This window comes from Pan paniscus, chromosome 1 (assembly GCF_029289425.2).
Source record: "Pan paniscus chromosome 1, NHGRI_mPanPan1-v2.0_pri, whole genome shotgun sequence".
Taxonomy (NCBI): domain Eukaryota; kingdom Metazoa; phylum Chordata; class Mammalia; order Primates; family Hominidae; genus Pan; species Pan paniscus.
Genome location: NC_073249.2, coordinates 685,960 through 703,390, shown reverse-complemented (window position 1 = coordinate 703,390; position 17,431 = coordinate 685,960). Strand labels below are relative to the sequence as shown.

The 17,431-nt window shown below is 37.0% G+C and overlaps 1 protein-coding gene across 1 annotated transcript; it reads left to right on the top strand.

Moving 5' to 3' along the window:
• The first annotated feature begins 791 nt into the window (after positions 1-791).
• Positions 792-1,730, top strand: LOC100973979 (olfactory receptor 14C36). The gene has a single exon (XM_008968263.2). The coding sequence runs from the start codon at positions 792-794 to the stop codon at positions 1,728-1,730; it is 939 nt and encodes a 312-aa protein (XP_008966511.2).
• Positions 1,731-17,431: the final 15,701 nt, after the last annotated feature.

Here is a 17,431-nt window from a genome sequence, read left to right as displayed (position 1 = left end):
CCTCAAAATATTCCTACATAGCAATAACAATATCGATGTTTTTGAAAATAATAACAAGAGACATTTAAGGAACATTCATGATGTCCCAGACAATTTCCTAAGGATTTTATAAATATTGTCTCATCCTGACGAAGCACTATGACAGAAAGAACATTTTTTAGAGTTCTATAAAGGAATGGAGACTAAGCCTGTAACTAAAATGCCCATTTCACACTATGATGGAGACCAGTACTTTGAAGTAGCTAAGTAAAAATCAAAGCTAGGATTTTAATCACTACAAATTATTGTGTATTTCCCCTCTATCTAAAGAACCTCAAGAAAGTATCCAGAACATAGATTTGTTCATTCAATTCTTAAGCATATAAAGACAATATCTTGGTGATGTGGGTGAACAGTTTTGTTCTCTGTATCAGAATCTGTATTGATAAATAACTAGCGATAAGTATATTTGAGTGAAATAACTTATTATTAAAATATTTATTTAATATCAAATATAAGTAAATAACTTTATCTGACCCACGGAGGACACTAAGTTGCATAAAATTTAATTTTGAACAACTTCTAAACAGCAGAAACAACAACAAAGCATCTGCCCAATTTGAATATAAAGAATATTATGTAGGTTCATAGAGGACCACTTGATTTGCCTTCAAAAATGTAAGGACCAACAATGTAGATTACAACTAGAAAGGGATCAAGACTACGATATTTAAGGACCATCTTTCCATCATTTGATTCTTCGTGAGTGTTCAGGATTTCTGTTTCCCAGGTCCAAGCTGCATCATCCACCGATGCCCAATTCAACCACCGTGATGGAATTTCTCCTCATGAGGTTTTCTGATGTGTGGACACTACGGATTTTACATTCTGCATCCTTCTTTATGTTGTATTTGGTAACTCTAATGGGAAACATCCTCATTGTGACCGTCACCACCTGTGACAGCAGCCTTCACATGCCCATGTACTTCTTCCTCAGGAATCTGTCTGTCTTGGATGCCTGCTACATTTCTGTTACAGTCCCTACCTCATGTGTCAATTCCCTACTGGACAGCACCACCATTTCTAAGGCGGGATGTGTAGCTCAGGTCTTCCTCGTGGTTTTTTTTGCATATGTGGAGCTTCTGTTTCTCACCATTATGGCTCATGACCGCTATGTGGCTGTCTGCCAGCCACTTCACTACCCTGTGATCGTGAACTCTCGAATCTGCATCCAGATGACACTGGCCTCCCTACTCAGTGGTCTTGTCTATGCAGGCGTGCACACTGGCAGCACATTCCAGCTGCCCTTCTGTCGGTCCAACGTTATTCATCAATTCTTCTGTGACATCCCCTCTCTGCTGAAGCTCTCTTGCTCTGACACCTTCAGCAATGAGGTCATGATTGTTGTCTCTGCTCTGGGGGTAGGTGGTGGCTGTTTCATCTTTATCATCAGGTCTTACATTCACATCTTTTCAACCGTGCTCAGGTTTCCAAGAGGAGCAGACAGAACAAAGGCCTTTTCCACCTGCATCCCTCACATCCTGGTGGTGTCAGTCTTCCTCAGTTCATGCTCTTCTGTGTACCTCAGGCCATCTGCGATATCTGCAGCCACCCAGGATGTGATCCTTTCTGGTTTTTGTTCCGTAATGCCTCCCCTCTTTAACCCTATTATTTACAGTCTTAGAAATAAGCAAATAAAGGTGGCCATCAAGAAAATCATGAAGAGAATTTTTTATTCAGAAAATGTGTAAGAAACCCGAGACGCTCACCCTAGGCTGTTTTGTGATATTCATGTTTGCAGGAATAAGTTGTAATAATTGATTGTGGTTATTAGATAAAATTAGTGTAAATTTAATAAATAAGGCTACTAAAATCATCATGTATCAAAATCGATATTTCCTTTCAAAAGTTTTTGAATAATTTTAATATGCCATTGGGTAAAAAAATCTGGTGTTATGAAGAAGACAATTCTAATAGTACATGTTTTTCAAGTTAATGACTCACTAAAAAAAATCGTAAAGCCTAAAATATTATCTTTAAAAGTATTTTGTGTTAAAGTTCTGTTCTGTATTCATCCACTCTTCAACTTTGGTAAGTCCAAAATAAAGATGGTGTCAATTAATTTTCAAAAGCCATATTTAGTATTATAGAAGAAATGAAAACATTCAGTTGTGCATTCATTCAAAGTTAAAGATGAGAAATGTATGTTCTTTTGAGGACCATAAGAATATGAGTGAAATGTATACTGTGAAAAGATAAGTGGATTTGGCAGGTCATAGATGAGGGGATTAGTAACACTTTACATAGCTTCCTTTTATGTTAAAGAAAAGCTCTAGATACATCATACTTATCAGCCCACGATTTTACTAAAAATGCATTCAAGTGCTTTGGGGATACATTTATTTGATTATATGTTTTAAGTGGCTCACACTGTATATTCCAATTTATTATCACCTTCTTCTCCATACATCCATTAAGGCCTTTGAGGAGTTAATAGTATTGTCTTGTTTTGTGATGGTGTCATGTATCTGAAAGATTTATTTTGATGGCCAATAGTAACAGCCGTTATCTGGTAGCTTATATTGCAATAATCAGTAATCCCAAATTCTTAGTAGGATAATATAACAAAGGTTTACTTCTAGTTTATAGTATCTTTCAAATTCAGATCGTAAGCAGGGCTCTCTGTACTGTATATCCTTGAAAAATAAAATGCAAGATAAGAAGCCAGTCACACTGAAACATGATTTTAAGCATTGACCCAAAAAATGCCAGTTGGAAAAGGTGATGGGAGCACCCACCTCAAAGCCTAAGCGACTATTTCATCTTAGAGCTGAACACATCAGCTTTATGAGTTCTTTTGTGAATATGGAAATAACCCAAAGTATCCCCCTGCATGCCTTACCTGACTGTTTTGGCATCTGCTGTGGAAAGAGACCCTTGAGCTCACAAGCAAATGAACAATTGATAATATTTAAAAAGCAATCCAAGTCTTCATTTTGACAATAAGAGTTAATAATGAGTAATGTAAAACATATATTTGAAATAAAGATTTGAATATACATTATGACTTCAAGGGTCATCACAGTTAAAGGATAAAGCACTCAGGTGAAATGAAATCCTAATGTACCTTTGAAAACAAAGGAAGTCATAAAGGAGTTTTAACTTTCAGAAAATGATATTCATTTATTTTGAGTATTGGAAGGTAAATTTCCACAGGCAGGAACTGGTTACCCAAATGAAGAGAACACGGAAAAGTGCACACTGGTTTTGATGCCTGTCCCAGTCATTTGACCCAGTGCATTACATGGCCGTACCTCCTGCAGAGGCGAGGGTGTTGACAGTTTCCCCACACCTGCAAAAAAAATGGTGGGGATCAATGATGCCAGTGAGTGCTGTGAATGATCAATATCGCCCTAAATGAAAATATAAAATGTCAGATTCTGAATGTCTGTTGCTCATGCAATTCTACTATCCTGTATCCTGTATGTATCCTGATACAATGTGCGCATTTGTATCAGCAATTTTAAACCGTAAAATCTTTAGCATATTGCGACAAGAACTGTGCAACGTTCTTCAAATGCATTATCTTAGGCAACACTTTGATAACTTCATGTGATGGATAATAATGCTACCTCATTGAGCAAATGAGTTTCTGAGTTTAGAAATATAATGCAAGATAGTCAATAGTACTCAGTTTGGAAACAGCCATATTTTGGATTCCTGATGCTGTTTATTGCCATGTAAGCTTCATCTTTTAACTTCTCTTGTTTTTGCTTATTTCTGTTGTTGTTTGTGCTTATTGAATATATGTTTCATCCAGAAGTGACAGTCACTCCATTGAGGGTAAAGATTAGGGAGGTTTAGCCTCAACCTTTACACTTTTCTTTGAATACCATATAACAAAGTGAAATTTCAGTTTTGAATTTTCTCCAAAACTCTTAAATTTCATTCCAGGCTCATTGATACAACTATAATGTTGGCTCCAACAATAAAATTTCACCACATATGTTCAGTTTCACTTGAAGAACACGGGGATTTAGGAAATCAATGTCTTTCTATGAATTCCACTGTGAGTCCAACATGGTTCTCCAAACTTATGCATTATCTCATCAACCTACACAGTGGCACTTTGTTAGAATAATCATCTTTAGCATGCATATGAGAAACAGGAGGCAATAGGAATAAATTTGTTAGAAGTTGAATAAAACCAAAATTTAATTTTACTCCAAATCTCCTTCTTTAGAGAATGCAATTTATTGGTTACATCCTGAAATATATATATACACACACATCTTATATATGCAAAATATGTATAACATTACATATATAACTATATTACATATGTTTATATACATATTTACATACTATATATTTACATATGTAATATGTATATGTAGATATATGTAATATTTATGTATTTAAGTATTTACATATGTAAATATGTGCAAATACATATTATGTATTACATATATAGGATGTATATATATTATATCACAGAATGAAACCAATAAATTGCATCTCTAAAGAAGGAGATTTGGAGTAAATTTAAATTTTGGTTTTATTCAACTTTAACAAATTTATTCCTATTACCTCCTGTTTCCCATATGCATGCTAAAGATGATTGTTCTAACAATGTGCTACCATGTGGGTATGTAAATGTAGATATGTACATATATACATATAAAACATATAATATTACATATTAATATGTAGTAGAATTATATATGTGTATACGTATATTAGATTATGTATAATTATCTATGTTCTCTGAAGTCCACTGATACTCAATGTCATGACTCAGGGTATCAGTAGAATTTAGAGATGAGGACGTAAAAATGTGTTAGGAGAGAAACAACTCACAAGGGGAAGACAGAAGGGAAGACACAAGGGAAAGACAAAGCACCTATTTATAGTTTCTTCTTGTGGCTTGGAAATTTTCACCACGTGGTGGCCTAAGTTTAGGAAGACTACTTTACATGATCGCTAAAAGTTTTAGGAATTGCTGTTCTAGTGAGTGAAGCAGAAGTTGCTTCATCTTTATAACCTAGTCTTGGAAGTTACAAAGTATATTGTATTGGCTCAAACAGTCACAAAAACCTGACTAGTTTTAAGGAGACAGGTCATAAAATGATGAAGATTTTTATAATCTTTAGAAACATCAAAGTGCCTCAAAACCCAAAATAGGTAAAAATAGATTTAGACATAAAACAATAAGCAAAATACTACATTTAAAATGTCACTTTTGAGAGATAATATCATACTATTTGATATATATCAGGAGCCAAAAACATAAATTTGAATTTTAAGGATCCATGTCCATCAGTGCAAATTATCATAGTACTAGGCAAAAAGAGGAATTTCATATGGCTTTCTTAGCATAAAATGAAAATAACTTGGTAATATTCTATATATATATATTATAATAAGTCATAGAACACTAGACAAAGAATGGAAATAAAGTCCGGTGATGCTTAACAATGGGATATATTTGAGGAATGCATTGTTAGATAATTAAGTCATTGTGTGAGCATCATAGAATGTACTTACACACACCTAGATGACATAGCCTACTACACATTTGGCTATACGGTATGGCCTAGTATTCCTAGGCTACAAACCTGTGCAGAATGTTCCTGTACTGAATATTGTACATAATTATAAAACCACTGTAAATATATATATATATACACACACATACCTAAACATAGAAAAGGTACAAGAAAAATATGGTATAAATGACATAAAATGATGTGTATACCTGTGTAGGGCCACTCCATTATATTCTTATGGGGCACTTCGTACATGTGGTCCATTGTGGACAGAAATGTTCTTATGCAGTGCATGCATGTACTTAAGGTACCAAAGTTTACATAAAGATTGATACATTTATTTTACAATTAGAATTAAGATGGGAATGATCACTATGACCACCATTGCTTAAAATTTTGATGAATGTCTTTTAGAGAAAAACACTAAATTAACAGATACTCTATTAAACCAAGAAGATAGTTTATCAAGACCAGTCTATAAAATGATGTAACATTTTTTCTATGCCAGCGATAATGATTTGAGAAACATATAATACAGTACTTGATAACAAAAACAAGTGTATAATATATAAAAATTAATATAACATAGAATGCAAAAATCTGCCTCAATAGATACAATTTAAAAGTGTAATAAAAGACTTACTAGAATATTGGAAGAAGTAGGTATTCTGTATTCAAGGATGGGATCACAATATAACCTTGTAAATTCCACTCAATACGAATTTCTAAATATTTAATTATTTTAAAGATCTAATACAGCTTACTACATTATTCCTTATTATAAATTAACTAAGAGATAATAAACGTCCAAAATAACTTAGTAAATGTTGAAAAGTAAAGAACAAAGATGAGTAGTTTTCCTAATACCTATTGCTATATAACATAAAGTCATATTTATAACATCATCCTGATACATCGTAATATACACATCTCTATAATCAAATATAGAGAAACAGTTGGGACACTATTGCTCTCAAAAGTCAACTTACAATATATGAAACAGTATCTAATAAAGGAGAAATTTTATATTGAAAGAACAAAACATGCTATTACTCAGTGTAGGGAAAACTTGCTCAACAACTAAAGAAAAAAATTATATTTCTATTTAAAAATATATAGAAACTAGACTTCAGATTAAGACTTAAATACATAACGTAATGCTATACAGTTACTTGAACATAATAGAAAATAATCTCTTTCTCATAAAGTGGAAGGGACACATAATTTCAACAGCAAAAGATTAATGAAATATATTTAATTACATAAAAATTAATAATATTTATCTAGTGAATGACATCATGGGCAAACAACATACTAATACAAATTGAAAGAAGATAATTTGCATCTCAGAGACAAATAAGCCAATAAAACCTAAAATATTCAATGTATTCCTACACATCTTAGGATGCCCATTTTAATTAGTAATCAGATAATTACTTAATCAGAGAATTAATTACTTAATCAGAGAATTACTTAAGACGCCCAGTGTAATTTGTAATCAGAGAAGGGGCAATTAAACACAATAAAATATTACTTTAGATCCAATAAATTAGCAACATTTCAGGAGCTGAATAATGCTAAATGGTGCAAAAGATGTGAATGAATAAGAACACTTGGAACTACATTTGAAAACATGATCCGATGTTGGTATCTTTCTTTTTTTTTCTTTTATTTTGAGAAAGTCTCACTCTGTCATCCAGGCTGGAGTGCAGTGGCACAATCTTAGCTCACTGCAACCTCCGCCCTCTGGGTTCAAGCGATTCTCCTGCCTCAGCTTCCCAAGTAGCGAGGATTACAGGTTCATGCTACCATGCCCAGCTAATTTTTGTATTTTTAGTAGAGACAGGGTTTTGTGATGTTGATATCTTGAAAAGCAATCTGCTGGTGTCTAGGAAATTTATATTTTCATATCAATTAGAAGTCAGCAATTCTGCCTAAGCTCATTTATACCAAACAAATTCTCAGAAAGGTCCAGAATAAAGAAAGTAATCCAATCAAGTTAAATATTATTTTTAGTTATAAATAAGTTATCAATAATAACATGGAATTAAAGCACAAAATTGTGATTTTTTAAAAACAAAGCCAAGATTTAAGTAGCTTACGATGGAAAATAAAGCATAAAGAATGCTTAATGCATTTTTTTTTTGACATGGGGTCTGGCTCTGTCACTCAGCCTGGAGTGCAGTGGTGAGATTATAGCTCATGGCAGCCTAGAACTCCTAAGCTCAGTCTCCTGAGTAGCAAGGACTACAAGTATGCGCCACCACACCCAACAAATTTTTAAATTTTTTTTGTAGAGATGGGGTCTTGTTATGCTGCCCAGCCTGGTCTCAAATTCCTGGACTCAAGTGATTATCCCACCTCAGCCTCCCCAAATAGTAAGATTATAGATATAAGCCACTGTGCCCAGCCTGGAATGCTTAATACTGTAAAAGCAAATAAAATAATGACACAAGATAACACATCTTCAGTAACATCAAGATTTGTTTATAAGCTACAGAAATAAAAACCAGGTAGGGGGTTGGGGGAAAGAGGAGGGAAAGCATTAGGACAAATACCTAATGCATGCGGGAGTTAAAACCTAGATGATGGGTTGATAGGTGCAGCAAACCACCATGGCACATGTATACCTATGTAACAAACCTGCACATTCAGTACATGTATCCCAGAACTTAAGGTAAAATATAAATAAATAAATAAATAAACAAACCAAGTAATACTCTAAAAATAAGACTCTTAGGCACGCCAGGCACGGTGGCTCACACCTGTAATCTCAGCACTTTGGGAGGCCGAGGTGGGCGGATCACCTGAGGTCAGGAGTTCGAGACCGGCCTCAACATGGAGAAACTCCGTCTCTACTAAAAATACAGAGTTAGCCAAGCGTGGTGGTACATGCCTGCAATCCCAGCTACTCAGGAGGCTGAGGCAGGAGAACTGCTTGAACCTGGGAGGCGGAGGTTGCAGTGAGCCAAGATCGCACCATTGCACTCCCTCCTGGGCAACAAGAGCAAAACTCCACCTCAAAAAAAGAAAAAAAAAGACTCTTGGGCTACAAATCTGTACAGAATGTCACTGTACTGAATACTGTACACAATTATAAAACAATGGCAAGTATTTGTATATCTAAACATAGAAAAGGTACAGAAAACATGTAGTATAAATGATATAAAATCATACATATGCCTGTATAGGGCAGCTTCATTATATTCTTATAGGGCCATCCGGATTCTTATATGGATCATAGATTGCAATTGCATGGGAATGTAATCAGTTTTTTAAATAGAGAGAAGCCTAGACTTTCTGAAGTCTAGTTATATTCTATTATCCATAAGTGTGTTATGGCACATACAGTATAGGTGTTATTGTAATTTTATTATTCTTTATATAAAATTTAGTGCAATTCCGGTGGTTTGTATATTCTTATGAGAAACAACCCCTATACTTTAATAAGGTTTTAACTGTTCTCTTAAAAATTTGTTGTAACATCCTCATTATATTCATTTTATTTTGCTGCATTAACAATTACCACCAACCTAGCAGCTCTAAATAGCAAGTAATTATCATGTCACAGTATACATGGGTCAAAAGTCCTGGCAGGCTCAGCTGGTCTTCTGCTTAGCATCTTCAAAGGTTCAATCCAGGGATTGGCTGAGGTTGCAGTTTCATGTGAAGCTCAGGGTCGTCTTTTAAGCTCAAGTCATCGTTTAAATAATTTATTTCATTGCCGATGAATACCTCATGGTAGTCTGATTCTTCAAGGCCAGCAAGAGATTGTCTCTGTCCTTGTGGAAGGCTTTAATCCACTTTTTTTTTTTGGGACGGAGTTTTACTCTTGTTGCCCAGCCTGGAGTGCAGTGGCATAATCTTGGCTCACTGCAACCTCTGCCTCTGGGTTCAAGTGATTCTCCTGCCTCAGCCTTTTGAGTAGCTGGGATTATAGGCGCGCACCACCAAGCCCAGCTAATTTTTTGTATTTTTAGTTGAGATGGGGTTTCATCATGTTGGCCAGGCTAGTCTCGAACTCCTGACCTCAGGTGACCCACCTGCCTCGGCCTCCCAAAGTGCAGTTATTACAGGCATGAGCCACCAGGCCCGGCCACCTCAATCCACTTGTAAAGGTTCATTGACTGGTCAGATCAAGCCTATCTAGGATAATCTCTCTTAGATTACTCAAAGTTAACAAATTTGAAAACTTAATTACATCTTTACACTTCAATCTTGCCTGATGGTATAATCTAATCATGGGAGTAACATCAGGAAATATAGATGATGGGGTAAAGTTCAGAATTCTCCCTACTGCATACACACAGATAACTTATAGAATTTTGTCTATAAAAGACACAAAAATATATAATTGCAATAGCTCTTCTTGTCATATATGTAAGAAAATTTTGGTAATGTCCTAATTATTGACTAAAGTATGTCAGTTTTTAGAAGCTATTTTATGGACAAAAGGATAGAAAATAAAGGTTGTGGTCAAGGTGAAGGGCTTGGAGTGGAAAAGTTTGACTAAATTTGAGTCTAAGTAAAGTGTTTTCTAGATGGGTGTGGTGGATCACACCTGTAATCCAATCACTTTGGGACGCCAAGGTGGGTGGATTGCTTGAGCCTGGGCAACACAGTGAGACTCTGTCTCTACAAAAAAAAAAAATAAATTAGCCAGGCATCATGGCACGTGCCTATAGTCCCAGCGACTTGGGAGGCTAAGGTGGGAGGATCGCTTGAGCTTGGGAGGTCGAAGCTGCAGGGAGACGTGATCATGCCACTGCACTCCAGCCTGGGCGAGTGACAGATTGAGACTGTCTCAAATAAGTAAATAAATAAATAAAAATTTGAAAAGAGTTTTCTACTTTCTTGTCTTTTCCTCTCATAATGAGGTCTGTGTAGAGGCATGTGAAGACTTCTGCTCAAGGCCTGACAGAGACCCAGAAAACAATTCACCAGTGCTAGAAATGCAAACATGTGTAAGAACATGACCGGTCTGTGGGTTCTGAGTCTTTGACTTGCAACTTCCTGCAGAGACTGCAGTGTATTGGCTGTATGGGGAGAGCAGCTTTCTTTCTTTCATGTGTAGAGTATATACATTTTCTTCAAATACATAATTCAAATGCATAATTTGGATATATAAATATATTAATATTCATAATGTTATAGAATATTTGGCAGCGGTGGCCTGTCTAGAGCAGCTGCTGCCATGATGTTGGCTGCAGGGAGGGAGGCGCAACTGGGGCTGAGCACTCCATGGAGCTGGCAGGACCCAGGAATAGGCGGAAGCCCCACCCCCTTCTGAGTTGGCAGGATGGGAGCTTCGCTCACTCCTGGGAGAAGCTGCAGCTGCTCAGCTGTGGCTGCAGACCTAGTCCTCCTTGTGTTCTTGGGGGCCAGGTGCAGACAGGATCCCCACTCTCCTGGGCACAGCTTCAGCCAATCTAGCCACAACTGTGGACCCAGGCCTCCCTGTGCTCCTAGAGGCTGGGAGCAGGACTCCAAGCTGCAGCTATGGACTCAAGAATCTTTGCACTCTTGGAGGCACAAGAAGGTCTCCCCTGCCCCCACAGGCTCAGAAATGCCTGCTCCTGCTGCCTGTCCTCTCCTGGCTCCCAGTGCCTGCTCCATCTCTGAGCAAAGTTGAGGCCAAGCCAGGGCACTGTTGCAACCTGGCCAGGTGTGCGCACCCTTGAGGCACTGCTGATATGCCAGCCCTCTGCCAGCTTGGCCCCCCTCTTGACTTTGGGTTCTGAGGAGCACAGGAGGGAGGCCAAGGGGGTGCTGAAGGCCTGCAGGTGCCCCTCAGCATGAACAGCCTGGGTACCATCAACAGCTGCAGGAGGAAGGCAGGTTCCTGGGTGGAAAGTGGTGGGTCCCTGGTGAAGCCCCACCTTCAAGCCAGGGAAGGCCTGAAGCTTGGGGACCAGGCTGTCAGCCCCATGGATGGGATTGAGAACTTATGGTGCTTTTTCCAAACCCACCCATGGCCACTTATGGACCAATCAGCACACACTTCCCCCGCTCTGAATTCCATAAAAACCCTGGACTTAGTCAGACTCGGGTAGATGATAATGATGACCAGCTGCAGAGAGGAGCTACTCGTCCCAGGGCCTCCTCTCTGCTGATTGCCTAGGAGACAATGGGACAACCAGCTGTGGAGAAGAGCTACCCACCTCAGAGTCTCCTCTCCGCTGAGAGCTGAACAGACAGTGGGACAACCAGCTGTGGAAAGGAGCAACCCACCCTAGGTTCTCCTCTCTGCTGAGAGCTGATGGGATGACCAGCTGCAGAGAGGAGCTACCCACACCACGGTCTCCTCTCTGCTATGAGCTGAACACTCATCAGGACACCCTGGCTGTGGAGAGGAGCTATCCACTGCCAGTATCCTCTGAGCTATTTCATCACTCAATAAAGCTCCTCTTCACCTAATTCACCTCCACTTCACCACATACCTCATTCTTCCTGGGCATAGGACAAGAACTCGGGATCCATCAAATTGCAGGTCTGAAAGAGCTGTAACACAAACAAGGCTGAAACATGCTCCTGGCTCACCACATCATGGGTGACAAGAAGGAGAGAATAGCTGCATCCCTTTCAGGATCCCAGATCTAGGAACTCCCTGAGCCAGAGCTGTGACATCTTCTTTGGGGCTCTGTGGTTCCTGGTGTCTCCAAGTTCCTGGACACCACCATATTCCCTGGTGCCAGCCATGGAAGCTGCTTGCTTGATGCCTGGTCTGGCCGCAGCCTTGCAGAGGGCCACACCTGTGACACCTCCTAGAGCTGCCCACCCCACTGCAGTTAGCGTGCCTGGCTGTGCACAGTGGCTGGACCCCGCACTTGCTCGCTCACATACCCATCACCACTCCACTCACCCTTGGCAGGCATGGGATCCAGGCCAGTAATGCGAGCCAAGTGCAGCCTGCCAGGCCAAGTGAACACAGCAGGCTCAAGCAAAACTCAGGCAAAGGCACTACTGGCCATAGAGGTTTCTAGCTGAGGAACTGACATCCCTAGGAAGTCATAACAGTATAATATTGAAATATATACTTCAAATACATGATTTTCTTCAATTTTTTGGTTTTGTTGCAATTGCTGTTGGCATTTTCATCATGAAATATTTGCCATTTCCTTTATCCAGAATGGTATTGCTTAGGTTGTTTTCAAGGATTTTCATAGTTTTGAGTTTTACATCTAAGTCTTTATTTAATCTTGGTTAGTTTTTGTATATTGTGTAAGAAAAAGGTCCAGTTTTGATCTTCTGCATATGGCTAGCCAGTTATTCCAGCACTGTTCATTAAATAAGGAGTCCTTTTCCCATTGTTTGTTTTTGTCAGGTTTGTCAAGGATTAAACATTTGTAGGTGTGTGGCTTTGTTTCTGGGCTCTCTATTCTGTTTCATTGGTCTGTGTGTCTGTTTTTGTACCAGTATCATGCTGTTTTAGTTACTGTAGCTTTGCAGTATAGCTTGATGTCAGGTAGCTTGATGCCTCAAGCTTTGTTCTTTTTGCTTAGAATTGTCTTGGGTATTCAGGCTCTTTTTTGGTTCCATATGAATTTTAAAATAGTTTTTTCAAGTGTGTGAAGAATGTCTTTTGTAGTTTAAGAGAAATAGCATTGAATCTATAAATTGCTTTGAGCAGTATGGGCATTTTATCAATATTGATTCTTCCTACCCATGAGCATGGAATGTTTTTCCATTTATTTGTGTAATCTCTGATTTCTTTGAGCAGTGTTTTGTATTTCTCCTTGTAGAGATCTTTCACCTCCCTGGTTCACTGTGTTCCTAGGTATTTTATTCTTTTTCTCATGATTGTGAATGGGATTGTGTTTCTGATTTGGCTGTCAGCTCGGCTGTTGTTGTTTCATAGAAATGCTTGTGATTTTTGTACATTGATTTTGTATCCTGAGACTTTGCTGAAGTTATTTATCAGCTAAAGGAGGTTTTTGGCCAGGACTATGGGGTTTCTTTAAAATATAGAATCATAACATCTGCAAACAGGGATAGTTTGACTTCCTCTATTCCTATTTGGATGCACTTTATTTCTTTCTCTTGCCTGATTGCCCTAGCCAGAATATCCAATAATATGTTGAATAGGAGTGGTGAGACAGGGCATCCTTGTCTTGTGCCTATTTTTATGGGAAATGTTTCAGCTTTTACTCATTTGGTATGATGTTAGCTGTGAGTTTGCCATAGATGGCTCTTATTATTTTGATGTATGTTTCTTTAATTTATTGAGAGTTTTTAACATGAATGGGTGTTGAATTTTATCAAAAGCCTTTTCTGCAGCTATTGAGGTAATCATGTGGTTTTTGTGTTTAGTTCTGTTTATACGATGAATAGCATTTATTGATCTTTGCATGTTGAACCAGCCTTGCATCCCAGAGATAAAGCATATTTGATCATAGTGGACAAGATTTTTGATGTGCTGCTGGATTCAGTTTGCCAGTATTTTGTTGAGGATCTTTACATTGATGATAATAAAAGATATTGGCCTAAAGTTTTCTTTAGTTGTTTTATCTCTCCCAGGTTTTGTTAACGAGACAATGCTGGCCCCATAGAATGAGTTAAGGAGTGGCCCCTCCTCTCTAATTTTTTGGAATAATTTCAGTAGGAATGGTACCAGCTGTTCTTTGTACCTCTGGTAGAATTCAGCCATGAATCCAGCTGGTCCTCGACATTTTTTTTTTTGGTCGATTTGTTAAGGCCCAAATTTCAGAATTCATTATTGGTCCCTTCAGGGATTCAATTTCTTCCTGGTTCAGTCTTGGAAGGGTGTAAGTACCTAGAAATTTATCCATTTCTTCTAGATTTTATAGTTTATGTGCATAGAGGTGTTCATAATATTCTATGATAGTTATTCACATTTCGGTGTAGTCAGTTTTAAATTATATATATTTATTTTTGTGGTGAGGGCACATAACATCCACTTTCTTTACATTTTGAAAGAATACAGTCATACATTACTTATGATGGAGATACTAAGTAATGCATTGTTAGGCAAGTTTATCATTGTACGGGAATCCTAAAGTGTACTTTCACAAACCTAAATACGGTGTCTGTGTGTGTGTGTGTGTGTATGAAAATCAAATGTCCTGGCATCATTACTATCAATTATTTCTCTTACTTGATCTGCAATGCCAATGTCAAGTGCTACATATGCTGCATTATAATCCTATGGGATCGCCATCATATATACAGTTGGTTCTTGACCAAAATATCATTGTGCAGTTCATGACTGTACAATATAATGTCATTTACTACAGTCACTTGTTGTACAATAGATCTTCTGTAATTTACCCCTCCTATCTAGCTGTGACTATGTATTTACTGACAAACATCTATTTTTCTCTCATTGCAGCCTCTGGTAATCACTATTTTGCTCTTGACTTCCATTAGATCAACTTTTTTAGATTCCACATATGAGTGAGAGCATGTAGTATCTGAAATTCTATTTCTGATTTAGTTTACTTAATATAATGTCTTCTAGGTTCATCTATGTTGTTGTAAATGGCAAAATTTCATTCCTGTTTATGCGTGAATGAAAATCCATTGTGTATATATATCATGTTTTGTTTATTTCTTTATCCATTGATGGACATGTAGGTTGATTTCATATTTTGGGTATTTTTAAGCTGCTTCAATAAACATGGGAGTGCAAGTATCTGTTCAACATCCCAATTTCATTATCCTTGGATATATACCCAGTAGTAGTATTGCTGGATCATATACATAGTAGTTCTATTTTTAATTTTTTGAGAAACTGCCATATTGTTTTCCATAATGGCTGTACTAATTTACACCACCAACAACAGTGAATAAGGCTTCCCTATCCCCACATTCTTACCAACACTCGTTATCTTTTGTCTTTTTTTAATAGACGTTCTAACTGTGAAGCGATATCTCTTCTGTTTTTGATTTGTATTCTCCTTATCATTAGATGTGGACCACTTTTTATTTGCCTGTTGGCCACTTGTTTGCTTTCTTTTGAGAAATGTCTATTTAAGCCTTTTGACCATTTTTAACTGGGTTTCTTGCTTTATTTTCATTTTTTTTTGCTATTAATTTTCATACATATTTTGGATATTAACGCCTTATCAGATGTATATTTGGCAAATATTATCTCCCATTCCATAGGCTGTCTCTTCACTGTGTTGATTGTTCCTTTTTGCAGTTTAATGTAACCCCATCTGTCAATCTTTGCTTTTGTTGCCTGTGCTTTGAGGTCTTATTAAAAAAAATCCCCATATCAATGTTATTAAACATTTCCCTTATATTTTCTTCTAGTAGTTTCATTAATTGGAGTTTTCCATTTAAATCATTAAGCCACATAGAGTTAATTTTTGTATATGATGAAAGAAAAAGAGTATAATTTCATTCTGCATGTGGATATCCAGCTTTATACGAAAGCATTTATTGGAGAGACTGTCCTTTCCCCAGTGTATGTTGTTGGCATCTTTGTTGAAAATCAGTTGGAGATAAATGTTTAGATATATTTCTGGGCTCTCTATTTTGTTCCAATTGTCTATCAGTCTGTTTTTGTGTTAATAGTATGCTGTTTTGGTTATTATATCTTTATAGTATATTTTCAAGTCAAGTAGTGTAATGCCTTTAGCTTTGTTCTTTCCCTCAAGATTGCTTTGGCTAGTCAGGTTCTTTTGTGGTTCCATATGAAATTTAGACTTTTTTCTATTTTTATAAAGAATGCCATTAGAATTTTGTTAAGGATTTTATTGAATCTGTAGATTGCTTTAAGTAGTATGAACATTTTAATAATACTAGTTCTTCCGTTCCATGAACATGAGATATCTTCTCATTTAGTTGTGTCTTCAGCTTCTTTCATCAGTGTTTTATAGTTGTTATTGTAGTGACTTTTCACCTTCGGTTAAATTTATTTATTCATTGTGATGAGCTCCCTTATCATTTGTTTGTCTTCATCTGCCACTTGCAGAACAGATTTGCAGGGTACAGTATGCTTGGTTTGCAATCTTTTTTGTTTGTATACTTTGAATATGTCTCCCCACTTCTGATTGCAACATTTTTGTTTAGAAGTTCACTGATAGCCTTATGAGAGATCCTTTATGTGTGATAAGTTTCTTCTCTCTTGCTTTTTTCAAGAGTCTCACTTTGTCCTTGACTTAACAATTTGATTATAATATGCCTCTTAGTATTCTTTTTTAATTAATCTTGCTTTGATCCTTTGAATTTTCTGAATCTTTATGTCCATATTCCTTCCTAACTTCAGAAAGTATTCAGATAGAATTTTTTTCATAAGCTTTTTCTCTCTCTCTCTCCTCTCTTTCAGATGCTCCCATAATTTGTATATTTGTACATTTGATGGTGTCCCATATATTCCTTATTTTTGTTAACTCTTGAAATTTTTTGTTTCTCTAAATGACCTGGTTTTTGAATTCATTAATACTTTCTTCTGCATGATTGTGTTTCATGTGGGAACTCTATTGAAATTTTCAGTTCTGTCATTGTGTTCTTTAGCTCCAGTAATTCTTTTAGTTATTTTTTAAAAAGTTTTCTATTTATTATTTTAGAATTTCATTTGCCTCTTGCATTGTTTTTCTAAGTTTATGTAGTTGTTTATCTGTATTTTCTTGTATCTTAGTGAGCTTTGTTAAGATGATCATCTAGAATTCTTTTCCAAGCAATTTATATATCTCCATTTCCTTAGGGTTTATTATTGGAGCTTCATGAGTTTCCTTCGGTGGTATCATGTTTGTCTCATTCTATGTTAACATGTAGCCTTGTGTTGGCCTCTGAGCACACGAAGAAGCACACTCCTGTTTTAGTCTTACAGACTGGTAACAAGTTAAGTCTTTTCCAACTAGGGCTCCTGACTGTTGAAATTGCTTCTGAGATTGCAGTTGAGTGGGACTGGATCTGGGTATTGTGGTTGATACTAG

What these genes read in the sequence shown, in the direction of transcription:
- LOC100973979 (XM_008968263.2), top strand. Translation starts at nt 792, where the DNA reads ATGCCCAATTCAACCACCGTGATGGAATTTCTCCTCATGAGGTTTTCT.